The sequence below is a fragment of the Microtus oregoni genome, unplaced genomic scaffold (assembly GCF_018167655.1).
Source record: "Microtus oregoni isolate MIOR12 unplaced genomic scaffold, Mior012 000012F_ref0000307, whole genome shotgun sequence".
Lineage (NCBI taxonomy): Eukaryota > Metazoa > Chordata > Mammalia > Rodentia > Cricetidae > Microtus > Microtus oregoni.
This window is the reverse complement of record NW_024543071.1, coordinates 26,321,107-26,335,443: the sequence shown is the minus strand read 5'-3', so window position 1 is coordinate 26,335,443 and position 14,337 is coordinate 26,321,107. Positions and strand designations below refer to the sequence as shown.

Here is a 14,337-nt window from a genome sequence, read left to right as displayed (position 1 = left end):
ACAAAGTCGTACAGAAGAAGAAGACATGAATTTGAGATGGGAATCTGAAAGGGGAAAACAGAGGAACTGTGGGGATGGGGGAAGGGAAGGTATCATAAACGTGTACATGTTTCTGCACTAAATCCTCAAAAATGGTAAATAAAAATATATACACATGAATCCAAAACGTGTATACAAACTTATCATCGATTCACCTCTTCCTGAGACAGTTAAACTGCAAGAAAAACAAAGACTCGGAAGTACAACCCATCCTCCCCACCCCGAGACAACCTGACCTCCAGAAACTTACAGGGCTGACACTTGATGCAGTAACTCATCAAGCAAACCCCTATGCAGCACCAGCAGTGTGACCAGGCCTTCTTAGCACTTCAGACACAGCAGGGAGCAAAAGCAAAAGCAAAGGAAAACACCTTGGAGAAAGATGGAAAAGAAAGCGGGCCAACCCCGGGTCCATTAGCTTCTTTGCTTCCTAACGGCACTTTAGGCTACATCAGCAAGATCGAATTTATTGCAAAGGAGCTCCCTTCAAGGTACTGGGCTAGATGTGCCTTTCCTGCCTTCAATGAAGCCTTGGATTCCTCTTGGGAAATATGAAAAATAATCATTAGGAGTTTGAAATGATAACCAGAGTGACAACAATTACAGAATTTCCTGCATCTGAGAGCTAATCCAAAAAAGCTGAAGCATCATTTCATAGTGAAGAACAGGCAAAATAGTCATCCTGGTCACCTAAACAGCTACCACCAAGCAGGCTGGGACAGAAGCCCCATGGTTGTACACTGTAATGCTGCCTTGGGTGAAGCCAGGCCTGCCAATGACTGTGGTTCACAAGAGGAAGATTTGGTGTGTGGGCGATTCCTCCTGCCTCCCAAGACACGAGTCTGCATGGGAAATCACTTCGCTCCAAAAAGTCATGGGGAACCAGCTGAGGTCTAAGGGGGAACCAGCTGAGATCTAAGGAAGTAATAAAATCAAGCGCAAGGAGGCCAAAGTTGAGCATGTCAGCGTGACACAGAACCCCGCTTTCACTAGTCATGAAGTCTCACTAGATTGACTGAATCTTATTACTGATAGCCAGGGCCAGTGAGGGATCTTAGACTGCCAGGGTGAGGTGGGCCTTGCAGTTCCTAGGGAAGGTTAAGACCCCAGCACAATGGGACCCACCTCAAGGAATTAACTTTAAACGGTAGAATTCTTTGCCTAGCCCAGGAACTGCCAGGTCTTCCGCAGCCTGACATCTTAAGTTCCTTGCTAGCTTGGGAAAAGCATACACCTCCCCCCCATAACAGGATTGTGTATCTTTCTACAAAAGCAGATTCTAAACAAAACAGTAAGAGAGACCTTGAATGTGATATGTACCCATGTCCATGGTGCTACACGGGGGAGTATAAAGCTAGAGCCACCCTTCAGCTTACATCTCCTAGAACTGGCCACATAGCCCACCCAGTTCACAGGAGCTCAGCAGCCAGTCAAGTGGGACCTCTGCTGCAGACAAACTCAATGTCCAAGGGTTAGCACAACCATCACTGTGATAGACCTCAGCCTAAGAGCTTTGTGGGCAACTCTACACACATAATAACCCAAGCAAGCTTCTACAGTCTGGATGGCTCATCGCATTAAACTGTTGAAACAGGTACCAATTATAGTCAAGGCATCATGTTATATACGGCTTACATTTTTACATCCATATTAAGGATAAGGTGACCTACATGTGGAGAAAACAACTGTCCCTAGAACACTTAGTCAGCACTGTGCCAACACTGAGGTCCAGGTCTATCTCACTTCAAAGCTTTTGCTTTTAGCCAGTGATCGAAAGGAAAAGTAATTTCAGAAACTGAAGTAGAGAAGAGGTACACACAGAAATGTTAGCTTTGTCTCTGGCTAACTCACGGCAAGCCAAGCATCCTATGCCAAACCAAAGTAGAGAAGAGGTACACACAGAAATGTTAGCTCTGTCTCTGGCTAACTCACGGCAAGCCAAGCATCCTATGCCAAACCAAAGTAGAGAAGAGGTACACACAGAAATGTTAGCTCTGTCTCTGGCTAACTCACGGCAAGCCAAGCATCCTATGCCAAAACTTGCTGTATGTTGAAACAATCCTGACGGATTATGAAACAGACCCAGCACTGGCTCCGGTCCTGATCTGGAAAATGAGGAACTCCACACAAAGAGCCTGACCTCAAAGGCCTTGTTTTTGAAGCTCATTTGGCTCTCAGCCCACCAGAGCTATATTCAAACCTACTAAAAGGGAGTTATGGCCAGACACTTGATTGAGCAAGCTGGGCCAAGAAAGAACGAGTTGCCTAAAATGCCCAGGAAAAAAACATAAGACATAGATACTCCTCCCCAAGCTTCCAGGGGGGGAATCCTTGGGGCCTCCTTCTCAATTATTAGTAAGAGAGAATTGGGAACTGATAGCCCTCTGGTACAGCAAAGCCTAGCGTGTGTGAAGTCCCAGGCTTGCTCTTCAGTTCCACACAAATGAGAAACAACAACTGGGTTTTCAGTTACCCAAAATAGGGGTTACTAAGTAAAATTTTATCATCTAATTCTAGTGTGAAGAATTGGCCTTAAAAACATAATAGTTAAAATACTCTAGGTTTTTTTTATATTTATTTATTTATTATGTATACAATATTCTGTCTGTGTGTATGTCTGCCGACCAGAAGAGGGCACCAGACGTCACTACAGATGGTTGTGAGCCACCATGTGGTTGCTGTCCCTAGTCTGTCGTGACAAAATACCTAAGAATGGCTAATTTATACAAGACAGAGATTTACAACTCCCAACTCAAGGCTCAGAAGTCTGAGGCTGTCCTTTCCTTCATTAGCCCAGGTCAGAAGGTGAGAGAGTAAAGAGGCCCAGGGCAAAGGAAGAGGCCTCTCTGGAGGAAGAACTGGGGTGGGGCTTAGGGCCAATGTACAGAATGAGAGAATGAACAACAGACTCTGATAAGTAAGTGGCTTTATCAGGGACAACACTGCACCCCAAGGGCTAACAAGGAGGGCTGAGTGGGAGGGAACAAGGCATAGGAAGCTTGTCTTTAGTCATCCAGCTGTTTTATCAAGGAAAATTACTTAACCCCCATAACCTTTCTTTCCTCATTTGTGAAACAGGCTAACCCAGAGTCCTCATGATTTATCTGATGATTCATGTGTGACAGGAGGCACTTAGCTTGTCCAAAGGAAGCAATTAGAAAGCGATGTGGCCTTTGTCAGTGTCCCGGCCATTGGACTCACATTGCAAAGTCGCTCGGCAGGAAAGGCAGCCACCTGCACTGCCTGAGCAAACAAAAGACCCTGCATCACCGGGTCCCATCTCTAACACCAGTGCTGTTCTCACACCCCTGGAGCAGCAATGGGACCCACATCCCTCACTGCTAGGCCTGGAGCAGAGATCACGTGAAATGGCAACACTTTCCTGTTGTTGAAGGTGCTGACTCCCACCCACCCACAACGTGAACCACCCTGTCCACATTGTGTACACGGCCCACCCAGCAACCACTTCGCATGTAGCTGTTCCAACTGCAGATCTACTGAAACAGTCTGGCTGTAGTAATGTTTAAGACTTCCTTAATAATAGCTCATAGCACAAACTAACAATGCCAGCAATCTTATTATAAGACACTGTGATCATTGTTCTAGTATACTATAACTCTTGCCAATTTCCTACCAACTCTAGCGTACTGACTAAACTTTATCATGGATATAGCTGTATTTAAAAAAAAACAAACAAACAAACATAGTATCTGTAGAATTCAGAAGCATCCACTGGGGATGCTGAAATTCATCACCCACAGTTTAAGTGGAGACTTAACTAGATACAGGCGCAGACAGAGCTACAGGTACTCCAAATGCTCCCTATAGAACACTGTGTTACAGAGCTCACCACACAGTCAGAATGGAGAGACACCCTTTCTATTATTCTTCTTTGCAGACTGAATCTTGAAGAGAAGACCAGGTCCCCTGGTCACACAATTAGTATATGGTAGATAAAATCTATACCGCACAACATCAAGGTGCCCATCATCCCATCCCTGTCTTGAACTGCCTTCTTGCCTTCCGCTGCCCTTCCAGATCCTCAGAGAAGCTGCACATAATCATGACATGAGCTCACAGTAGATGAACGTTGGGAGATGATTTTGCTCTGGAGGGAAGGAGAGGGGCTCACAGAGGCAGCATCAGCAGGGAAGTATACACAGAGATGATAGCACATGCACCTGACTTCCGGGTGGCTCTATCCACTGTTTGCATCTTAAGGGTCTTCTGCCCACAGTAAATAAACTTAGACATCTTTCTGGAAACTTCCTTCTCTCCCTCAAGTTTAGGATACACTCCCTGCCACAGAAGACCGGATCCTAAGAAAGCAGGGATTGGAGATGATGGTGATGTTTGAAAGATAAAAAGAGAAGGTTCGGTATCAATCTGTTCAGGCTTAGATGCCTCACTGTGCAGGGTTAGGTGCCTCACAGTCCTTATGACAATAATGGGCTGAGTATTTATTTTTCTCATATAGCAGATGAAGAAACTCAAACTCAGAGAGGTTAAGTAATCTGTTACCATCACATGTATACTGGAGGCTGGTACTTTCAGTGTGCTCACACTAGGTGACACAACCTCTAGCTGGACACCCCCCCCTCCACAGTAAGCCCATAGATTTTGTCCATGTCTGCCTCTGAGTCTGGAAGAAAGGGAAACCTTGACCCAAATGTGACGTAGAACAAGGAACATTCAGAGTCTCAGTGCTTTGCTCGCCCCAGTCCCCAAAGGGCTAAAGAAGTACTCAGGGATACTCAAAGTAAATGAGTCATAGAAGACTTCGGCCTGTTCAGGGCTCCCACTGCACTTAGCCCCGTGGGGAAGGCCGTATTTACACATGGCATCATCCATGTGAGCTACTGTTGATCCAGCTGCTGTTAAACAAACACAGAAGATACAGCCCCAGGGGCCTGAGCTCTTCTGAGTGTCTGGGGACATCTCCCAGATACACGGTATTTAGCAGCATCTAGACAAGAAGAAGGGGAGCCGTGCGCGGAAAGGAGGGGGCAGGCGAGCAACAGCACAGGCTCCTCCCCTGCGCTACATGTCCTCTTTGCCCCAACCTCAACCAGGGTATGGGCGGCAAACCGTGCAGCTACCACTATGACGTTGCTGAGTTCCAAAGATCCAAGTGCAATCTTCTATCCAATGCACCGAGCAGGAGCTCAGCAAGCCTGGGCACGCGCTCAGCTCAACCTGCATGTGCTCGGTGCCTCTGGCACAAGGAACTCCATGGCGCAGTATGTAGGCCTACTGAAACTGTGATCATTAAAAATTAATTAATTAATTAAATCAAATAAAGCCAGAAACCCACAAGTGATTTCTTTCAAAAAAACGGTTTCTCTAAGGAAAGAAAAACCTAGGATGGGTCAGGATGCTAACATAGATAACCAAATAAAAACCAAGGCCTGGAGGCTTTTCTGTGGAAGACAACTCACAAGTCATAATGTGAACTTTCACCTATGACTCAACTGGCTTGGGGAGCAACCCCTGGGGAGACCGTGCCCAGGCCACAGTTGAGAAACCTGCTTCTGAATGTCGCCTGTAGTCTCCAGGTCTTCAGGGCCCAGGACGCCCCTTGCGAACCAGGCCAGCAGATGCAAAATAAGGTTTCAGTTGCAAATAAGGTTCTCTTTAAAAACTTGCTGGTTTCTCAGTTAGGTACTTAGTGAAAATATCTACCTTGTTTATTTTATTTCTAATGCTGGCACAAGTAGTAATTCCTTGTTGTAGCTAAATAAAGTTTATATTATGCTTATCATGGGATCAGCTTGCTCAATACTTATTAATAAGGGCACACTGTCAATTCAAGGAACACTGCCTCTGCAGTCAAAATGCCCAAGTGAGTGCCCTTTGCCTTGGCTGTCCTGAGCAGGAAATGAGTGTATAGTTCAAGAACACAAAAAAATCTCGATATCTTGAAGTCTGCCAGGAGTATGTTATAAAGGTACAAGCTTTTCAAATTCTTAGTCCAAGCATGAAATGAGAGCCTTGGAGCATTAGCACTCAGCATGAAGGTTGAGCAGATACAAACAAAACCACTTCTCTGTATGATATTTCATTTCTGTATTTCAGTTCCCTTAAGCACTTAGCAGAGTGGTGGCTGAACGGCTGATAAGAACAGCTGCTTAAGAGTGGGAAGATGGCTCCGTGGGAAAGGGTACTTTCTGTGACACTGTGAGGATCTGAGTTCAAATCCCTCACCACCTGCATATGAAACCTAACAGAATGTGAGATGGAGACAGGAGGATTGCTAGGACTTGCTGGCTGCCAGGTTAGCTCCAGGCTCAGTGAGAGACCTTGTCTCAAAGGACGAGGGTAGGGAGTGACAGAAGACTAGCCAATGTCTCCTCTGGCATTCCCTAGGACATACACATATGCACACGCACGCACGCACACACGTATGCACACATCAAATAAATGTACTTTAGATGGAAAACTGCAGGCATCTCTCCAATAGCCACAAATACAAAAGTCTTGCTCTGGATGGGGTGAAAAGTGCAGACAAGTGTATCTTCATCTACTGGATTCATAAAGACTGCTGCCTCACAACATCACACACTAGTGGGGCTTTAAGAAACTTCATCTACAGACCCTACATAGGACAGAGGAAGACATAGAGGTTGGCACAGGAGGCAGCAGACAGCAGAGCTGACAGTCGGACACGGGCAGAACCCTGTGTTCACACAGAACCTGACACCCCAGTGAAGCTATTCATACTGTCTACAGAGCCCACTCGTCACTTATCTGTAAAGGAGTGCTCCCCAAGAATGTCACCTCAATAAACAAATATTTTTAATGCATCTTATAATTAACTGTAAATAATAAGGCTATATATATGAAATTACTTTCCATATGTTAAAAGCAATAATTTCACAAAACATAATATTGTATTTCCATATTCCTGCTTTGAGATTCTTTTTCTCTGGTACATGGGGACCCCACCCCCTCTCCTCAAAAAGGTGAGTTATTCAAGATTCTCTCAGTTTCTGCCCTGTCTCAGGTGCCTATCTGAATGGCAGCACGGGCCATTCAATGAGGTATGGTCAAAACAAGGGAGAAAGGAATTAACAAGGGAAATTTTGTGGGTGATCTAGAAACCATGCATCAAGAACGATTCTCTACGGGCTGTGGATATAGTTTGGCAGTGGCACTTGCCTAGTATGCAGGAGGACTTGGGCTCAACCCCCAGCCTGCCAAACAAAACGAAAATGACTTTGCAATTTCATGTCTAGGTCATTGGAAGGACATTGGTGCTATTGATAGTACGTCAGAAGGGAAGTGGCATTCACGAGATTGGTGCCATTTGGGGGACTGTGTATTCTCTTCCTCTTTTTTGACTTTCAACATGGCAGATTAACATCCCTGCCAGCACACTGGTCCTCAATAGACATAAGAAAGAGCTGCTGTCCTACTGGGGCTTGGACTACAGAGAGCAAACCATAGGGAAAGTATCTATACAGTTCTTGGGAAAATAACGACCCCTTTAGAGAACCGAGTCACAGAACTCGGAAAACCCCCTCTGAGGCTCACTGGTAAATACTCATATCACTGACCTCCCCAGGGGAGGGTGGGGGCTCCTCCGAACTGTGAAGGAAGATGGGAACCTAAAGCTAAAGCCAGATTTGGCCGAGAACATTCTCAGTCTGTGGTCCGAATTCTGAAGACAAGAGTATCCACTCTCCCAGCCTGCAAGGGACCAGCCAAGGACTGCAGTCTCTTTATTTGAGGGAACACCTTCCTTCACAGGAAGCATCTCCACCTGATGCAGTGTGATGTGTGCACAAGGCCAGAGCCCGGTGTGCTTTAATTACAGTGGAGAGCAGCGTGGAGACAGAAGTGGGAGTGAATGGAGAAACAGAGGTGGTACATTCTCTCGGCATGGTTTGACCTAGGACCTCTGAACAATGGCTCATATTAGTAATTACTAACTGACTAAGTACTTTCTTGGAAATAATATCCATACTTATTTGCCTTTAGATGACGTCTAAAACCTGTGTACGGGCACAAAAACAAGGGAAGGAAAGATGCTCACGAAAATTCCATGCTCGCTCTTGCATAAAATATATACTTTATGTGTTTGCGAGCAGTCAACACAGATTAATGCATTCATCATTCATTCTGCAAAAGATTCACGAGGGAAATACGATAGTATAGAGCTATAAAACACTAAAGCATAATCACCCCCATAGCCACATGAGCATTACTTAGTGTCTTGTGATAGGCAGAGCCTGAGGGGAAAGACAATAGGTATAGCATGTGACCCAGGAGAAGCGGAAGGCAGATGTTGATGCAACGCTCACATTCGACCAGGATTTGTTATCTGCCCTGAAGAATCCCTTGAGAAGTATGTGAGGCTAAGAATATTCTCTGTCTGGTAAAAGCCCTAACAGGAGGGACAGCCAGCCAATGACCTTAGCCCAGACCTTATTTTTCCAAGGCTATATCTCAAGAGATGACTGATGGCAGACTATTATCTTGATGGCTGTTACCACTTTCAGGTAGTTTGTCTAGAAATGCCATCATCTACGTCGTGACCACAGTTTTGCTTCTGTTGTAAATTGATCAAAGAAAGATATAAATATATGCCAAGGTCCATATGTTTAAAGCAAATCTATAAGAACTTTTATATCCTCCTAACAAAATTCAGTCAATACACGCATCCATCGAGAGCAATTTCCCCAAAGCCTGTCAAAAACACAATTCACATATCTTCTGACTTCAAAGTTCTCTGGTAAAAAAATTTACCTTCTAAATAAACTTACACAATATATATGCTTGGTTTGTTGTTTTGTTTTGTTTTGTTATTTTCAGCAGCAATATTTATTAGGTGAAAATTCAAATTAGCCCAAATGTTCATTAACAGAACACTTGTTAAGCTAATGTTAACTTAAACACTTGTTAAGCAAATCAGGATACAAACATACAATGGAGGGCTGGAGAGATGGCTCAGAGGTTAAGAGCATTGCCTGCTCTTCCAAAGGTCCTGAGTTCAATTCCCAGCAACCACATGGTGGCTCACAACCATCTGTAATGAGGTCTGGTGCCCTCTTCTGGCCAGCAGGCATACACACACAGACAGAATATTGTATACATAATAAATAAATATAAAAAAAAAAACATACAATGGAATACCCTTATCTTCAGGTAAGGGTTCTATGAATTATTGTGAAGATTTCTGTGATGGTAAATAAATCCAGCTTTTGTGAGCCTGCTGACAGCAAATAAATCAATAAATAACCAAACACTGTGCCCTTTATAACAACTTTTGAATAAATAATAAAATACTATGCCCTTTATAACAACTTTTGAATTTAAAAGGTGGCAACATAAAAACAATCGATACTGGTTTCTAGTGAATGTCTGGAAGGTACAAAGATTTTAAATGAAGATATTATATAAGAACGCTTTAAAAAACAGAAAGTAAGATAGAAAAAGAAGGATTTACTGTATATTTTTTATTTTCGCATATATTATTTGTATATTATATATATGTTACTTGAATATATTACAGAATTTGAATATATTACCTTTTCAACAAATTCAGTAATTTTAAAATTGCAAAATGCATCTTTTTAATGCACAGAAAAGTTCACTAGATAAATGGTGCCTTGAGAAACAATGGAAGTAGAATTTTGACACTCTGCATGGAATCTGACCTTTGAATCCAGTACAAACTATGAAATTAGGCAAGCCAGCCTGGCTTAGCTGGTAATTTGGCTTCCAGTCTGTCCTGTAGCAACATTATCAAATGAAGCCTGAATTCGGTCACCAACTCAGACAATGTGGTGATTTCCAAAAGCTCTTACATCTTGCCATAGAGAACTCCATACCTCTGTCAGAATGGTTGCTCCGCCCATGAGGGATTCGGTGAAGACTCAGAACATACCCGTCCTCTGTCTGGACCACGTGCTCCTCACTCGGGTAGCCCCAGTACGTGATGATTTCAGTCTGAGGAGAGAAAGGACAACGGACAGTCTATGCTGGACTCTGTTCTTCAGTCTTCAGAAATAACAGACACAGGAGAAGACAAACGCAATGCCATTTGTTTTTAGCTTTTTAAAGGAAATCATTGCTACCTGGGTCTGCTCGATCTAGTAGCCAAGATCCCATCCCAGGATCCAATCTTCTAGACTCACAGGTATCTCATTATTGTAGCATGTTCTATACCAACTGTGTCAAATTTGGGGCCTTATTGCTTCTAGCGTGCCTACCAGGTACAAATAAACACTTGTTTTGTAAGCATTTTTCATGCTTCATCCAATTCCTGGCCTAAGCAATACGAATAAAAGAAAATTCATTTTCATCCCTGGAGCCAGAAGCAATTCGTTAGAACGTCAAGGTGAGGCTAAAGAAAAGCTGAAAGACGGGAAGCTGTCCTCAAACTCACTTCTCCTTTTCCATGGAAAGTGTTGCTTGGTGGGAAAGCATAAACCAGTTACTTGGAAGACTGAAGTGTTCATTATCCTCTCTGCCACAAATACCTGAAAGACTTTAATTTCATTATTTTCTTAGAAAGGAACTGTTGAGGGTAGGTGCCAAAAGAAAGCTTAACCTTGTCCTGTATCATCCCATTCTATCTTGTCTCCTGGGAATTACTCTGTCTCTGCAATCACCAGATTCTTCAGCTGGGTCGAACCAGTGCCTGTTTGAAAGCTTCCATTTCTTTAATAACATATATTTTCTTGCTATTGTGTTTTTATGCATACTTTTCCCAGTTTCACTGTTTACTGAAGATTACTAATTTTAATATTAACATCTAATATTTTCACAGCTGTATTGTGCTATGTTCCCTAGACAGTCTCAATCTCAGCCCAAGTTCAGCACTTGGCAAAGGCATTCTTCTAAAGGGCTTACACAGTTTTCTCAGTTTTAAAGAATGTTTAAAACGATTTAAAAATGAAATGACTAAACCACGTTATTTAGAGTAAGCCCTGTATTGTGTCCAGCAGTCTAATGGAGCTGTTGTGTCAGCGGTAGCTGGTGGGGAAAGTCCTAGTGGGAAAATGACATCTGCAGTTCAGGAAAGTGAAAATCATAATGAGCCATAAAGAGATTGGAATTCTGGCTTCCTACAGTTCATATAGCTCTATTTAAGAAATTAACACTCAGCACTGTTGCATTTTAAAAGTATGTAACTTTTAGAAACTCACCACATTCATATTTGCCTCGGGGTCCATAGCTGAGACGGACCCCATGGGTCCCCCAAAAAGCAGGATTACAAGGATGACATAGGCCACCATGCCTAAGGGCTGCATCTTCTTCCCTTTAAAGCAGCCGGCTGAATGAACACGCATTGACAGAGCAAAGCTCTCTTTAAAAATCTTGAACCAAGTGTGGATAGAATTTCACAGGGAAGACAGATCTGAAACAAACGGCTCGAACTGTGTCTGGAAGGAGAAAACATGGATTTGTTTTTACTAAGAAGCCTCCAGAACCATCACACCTCACCCCGAGTTTAACTCATGTTGCCACGCACACCCACTTACCACTTCCTCTCAAAGTTAAACAAACTATTCCTAGAGAAGTGACATGGAGGGGATCTTAGACAGGATAAGAAAAGGGAAGAGCCACAGAAATCCCCTCTGCTTGGGATTTAAACATATTTTCAAGTTCAGCCCACATTAGTTCTTACCTGCCACTGTCTGCAGTTTTTCTCTTTCCCAAAACTCTATGTTGGGTTTCAAAACTGTCCCTCAAGTGAACAAAAATGAAAAGAAAGAAAAGAGAAACTCTCCAGTCACCAAGCAAGATCACCCCAATGATGACTCAAAATTACAGTGTAGCAAAAAGCTGGGGACATTAAGAGTCCAGTGGCACAAGTCTCTAACAACATCCAGACTAAGGCTGAAGAAATGCTCGGACTATAATCCAGGCTTTTAAAAATGCATGCAGTCTTCGGGCTGACGAGGGAGGGGGACTTGATTGGAGGAGGGGGAGGGAAATGGGAGGCGGTGGCGGGGAGGAGGCAGAAATCTTTAATAAATAAATAAATAGAAAAAATGCATGTAATCATTTTAAAAGATGAATGCACAAAGCTGGAGTGGTGGGGGCAGAGTGGGGGTAGAGAGCCAAAGCAAATGAGTGAATGGATAAACAAATTACATTATACATATAATATATATAGAGAGAGAGAAAGAGAGAGAGAGAGAGATACATAATTCAGCAATGAACATACAATATGGACAGATCTCAAAGTAATTATGCTCTATCAAAGAAGTCAAGGGATGGGAAGAGGTGAGAGGGAAGTTATTGTTCCAATGCAACAATTTCTGAAGAAAATGTAACTAGTCTATACTGTCAGAAAGCAGATCAGTGTCTGAGAGGAACCGGCAGGAGGCCAACAATCCCCAAAGATCAGCATCCGGCTCTTGGGGGTGGTGCCTACCTTTGTACTATTGAATATACTAAGTTCACAGGTATTTGCACATGTTAAAACTGGGTCCTGCCGGTTTATGCTAATACCTCAGTACTGTTGTTTGAAAATAATAAATAAAGACTCTCTTAAATCAAGTATTCCACATTTCTGGAAATTGGTTCAAAGAAGATTGCAAAGGAGATCTGACTCCCTTCAGTAGATACAACCTCTCCTGAAGTTAATTTCTCCAAGCATCGGTGAATCTCAGCATTCAGGACATAAAAGGACATTAGTTTGTGTTTGTGCTGGCCAAGCGAGCCTACTGCTTTTAGTTACCAGTGTGGCTTTACATAGGACAGCCTTTTATCTTCTTAAGGACACTGTCCCATGGGTCCTTCAGCACTAGAGAACCCCCCCTAAAAAAGAAAAAAAAAACTGAAAGGGGAGGGTGTGAAAAAAACTAAAGGTTCTTAGCATAGCTTAAAATAAGCAGCTGGCTTTACAGAATGCAGTCTGGGGCAAAGGGCACTCACTCCAGAAGGAAGCTGAAGATCGTCCATTAGACTTTTTAGATTTTCCTTCCTCACAACACTGTGGCTCAATAAACTTGACAAGAAATTCTCATAGAAGAAATTCTCATAAGGCTCTGAGCTGGGTTTGGTGTGATATTCTAGGCTCTTAGAACGCCTTTATTACACTATTTATGGCTCTGTAATAATCCAATTCATTATCTGTCTGCCTTCCCTTCACCCCAGAAAGGGGGAAAGGCAGAGCTGAAATCTAATTCAACTTTGAATCTCCAGGATTCTGCCAAGTCCTGCACAAACTAAACATACAGGTGTTGCTTTTGAAAAATGGGTTGGGGCAACTCTGCAATTCAGTGACAACAGAAAATAAAGGCCCAATATAGTTTTCCAATAACAACCAAGCTATTGGCAATGCCCAACCTGCAAACAGGGCCTCCTACAGTCTACTCCTACCAACTCAACAGTACTAGTAAGTCCATCATGAAAACACCAGTCAAATACTGTAAGCAAAGAGTTAGCTAATTATACTGAGGTTTTAACCAGGACTCACGCCCAAGATTGCTGCTGAACCTGTGTTTGGCTAACACTTCCTAGGAGAGATAACGGGAGGAATGGATGAAGAAGTCTGAGAAGCAGGCATTCTATCTGTTCCCAAGATCAGGAACTCCGGGCAGGTTCCCTGATCCGCGGTCGCCCCTGACCAAGAAGCGGAAGGGCTCTCAGGGAAGGAGAGATTGCTTCTTGAAAAGACCAAAGGCATCACCACCCTCAAAGTCCCTGCAGATACCAGAGGTAAAACGCGCCCGGCAGCAGAGCAACTGGGGGGCCAGAGACCATGATGGAACCTCCCCTATCTGTCCTAGAGACCCGCAGGACACCAGCTCCCGAGCCCCCTGCACCGGGCCAGACCAGAGGCCATCACTCACCCAGAGCGATCTTCCAACCTCTGTCTCCAGGCGCTGAGCCCACTACAGCCCAGGCAGACTGGCCAGCCTGCAGCCTGTGTAGACCTGGTGGGAGGGCCGAAGCTGCCGGGAAGTGCCCTGGTGACTCCACCCCTCCTGGCCGTCTGCCTAGCCATTGCAGACTCAAAGGAGCATGCGTCTTCTGTCTACCCCAAGGCCCAGCCCAGCCTGGCCCTGCTCCAAGCCATCACGTCAGAGCTTCCTCCCGCTCCAGAGCTGGAGGGTACCCCGTTCACAAACCACTTAACAGGGCTCCTAAACTTTTCCCTCTCGGAACCCCTTTTCATTTCAGAGATTATCTTTCAACCTCTACTAGATAGGTATACAAAATAGGTACATAAATCAATCATGTTTTGATGATAAATCACAAAGAAATTTATTTTAAAACAGTTATTTGGTTAATGTATAGACATATTTATATCTCTATATATAATTATATATGCATAAT

General features: G+C 43.7%; 1 protein-coding gene across 1 annotated transcript in view; it reads right to left on the bottom strand.

The window, feature by feature from the left end:
* Lipa (lipase A, lysosomal acid type) overlaps window positions 1-13,983 on the bottom strand; it is a 32,365-nt gene extending 18,382 nt beyond the window's left edge. Inside the window, exons 1-3 of the mRNA XM_041662049.1 lie at window positions 13,851-13,983; window positions 11,193-11,429; window positions 9,873-9,990 (exon numbers count right to left, since the gene is read on the bottom strand). Coding sequence (XP_041517983.1) covers window positions 9,873-9,990; window positions 11,193-11,336 — 262 coding nt within the window. The 5' untranslated portion in view covers window positions 11,337-11,429; window positions 13,851-13,983. The remainder of the gene's footprint in view (window positions 1-9,872; window positions 9,991-11,192; window positions 11,430-13,850) is intronic.
* Between the last annotated feature and the right edge of the window lie 354 nt (window positions 13,984-14,337).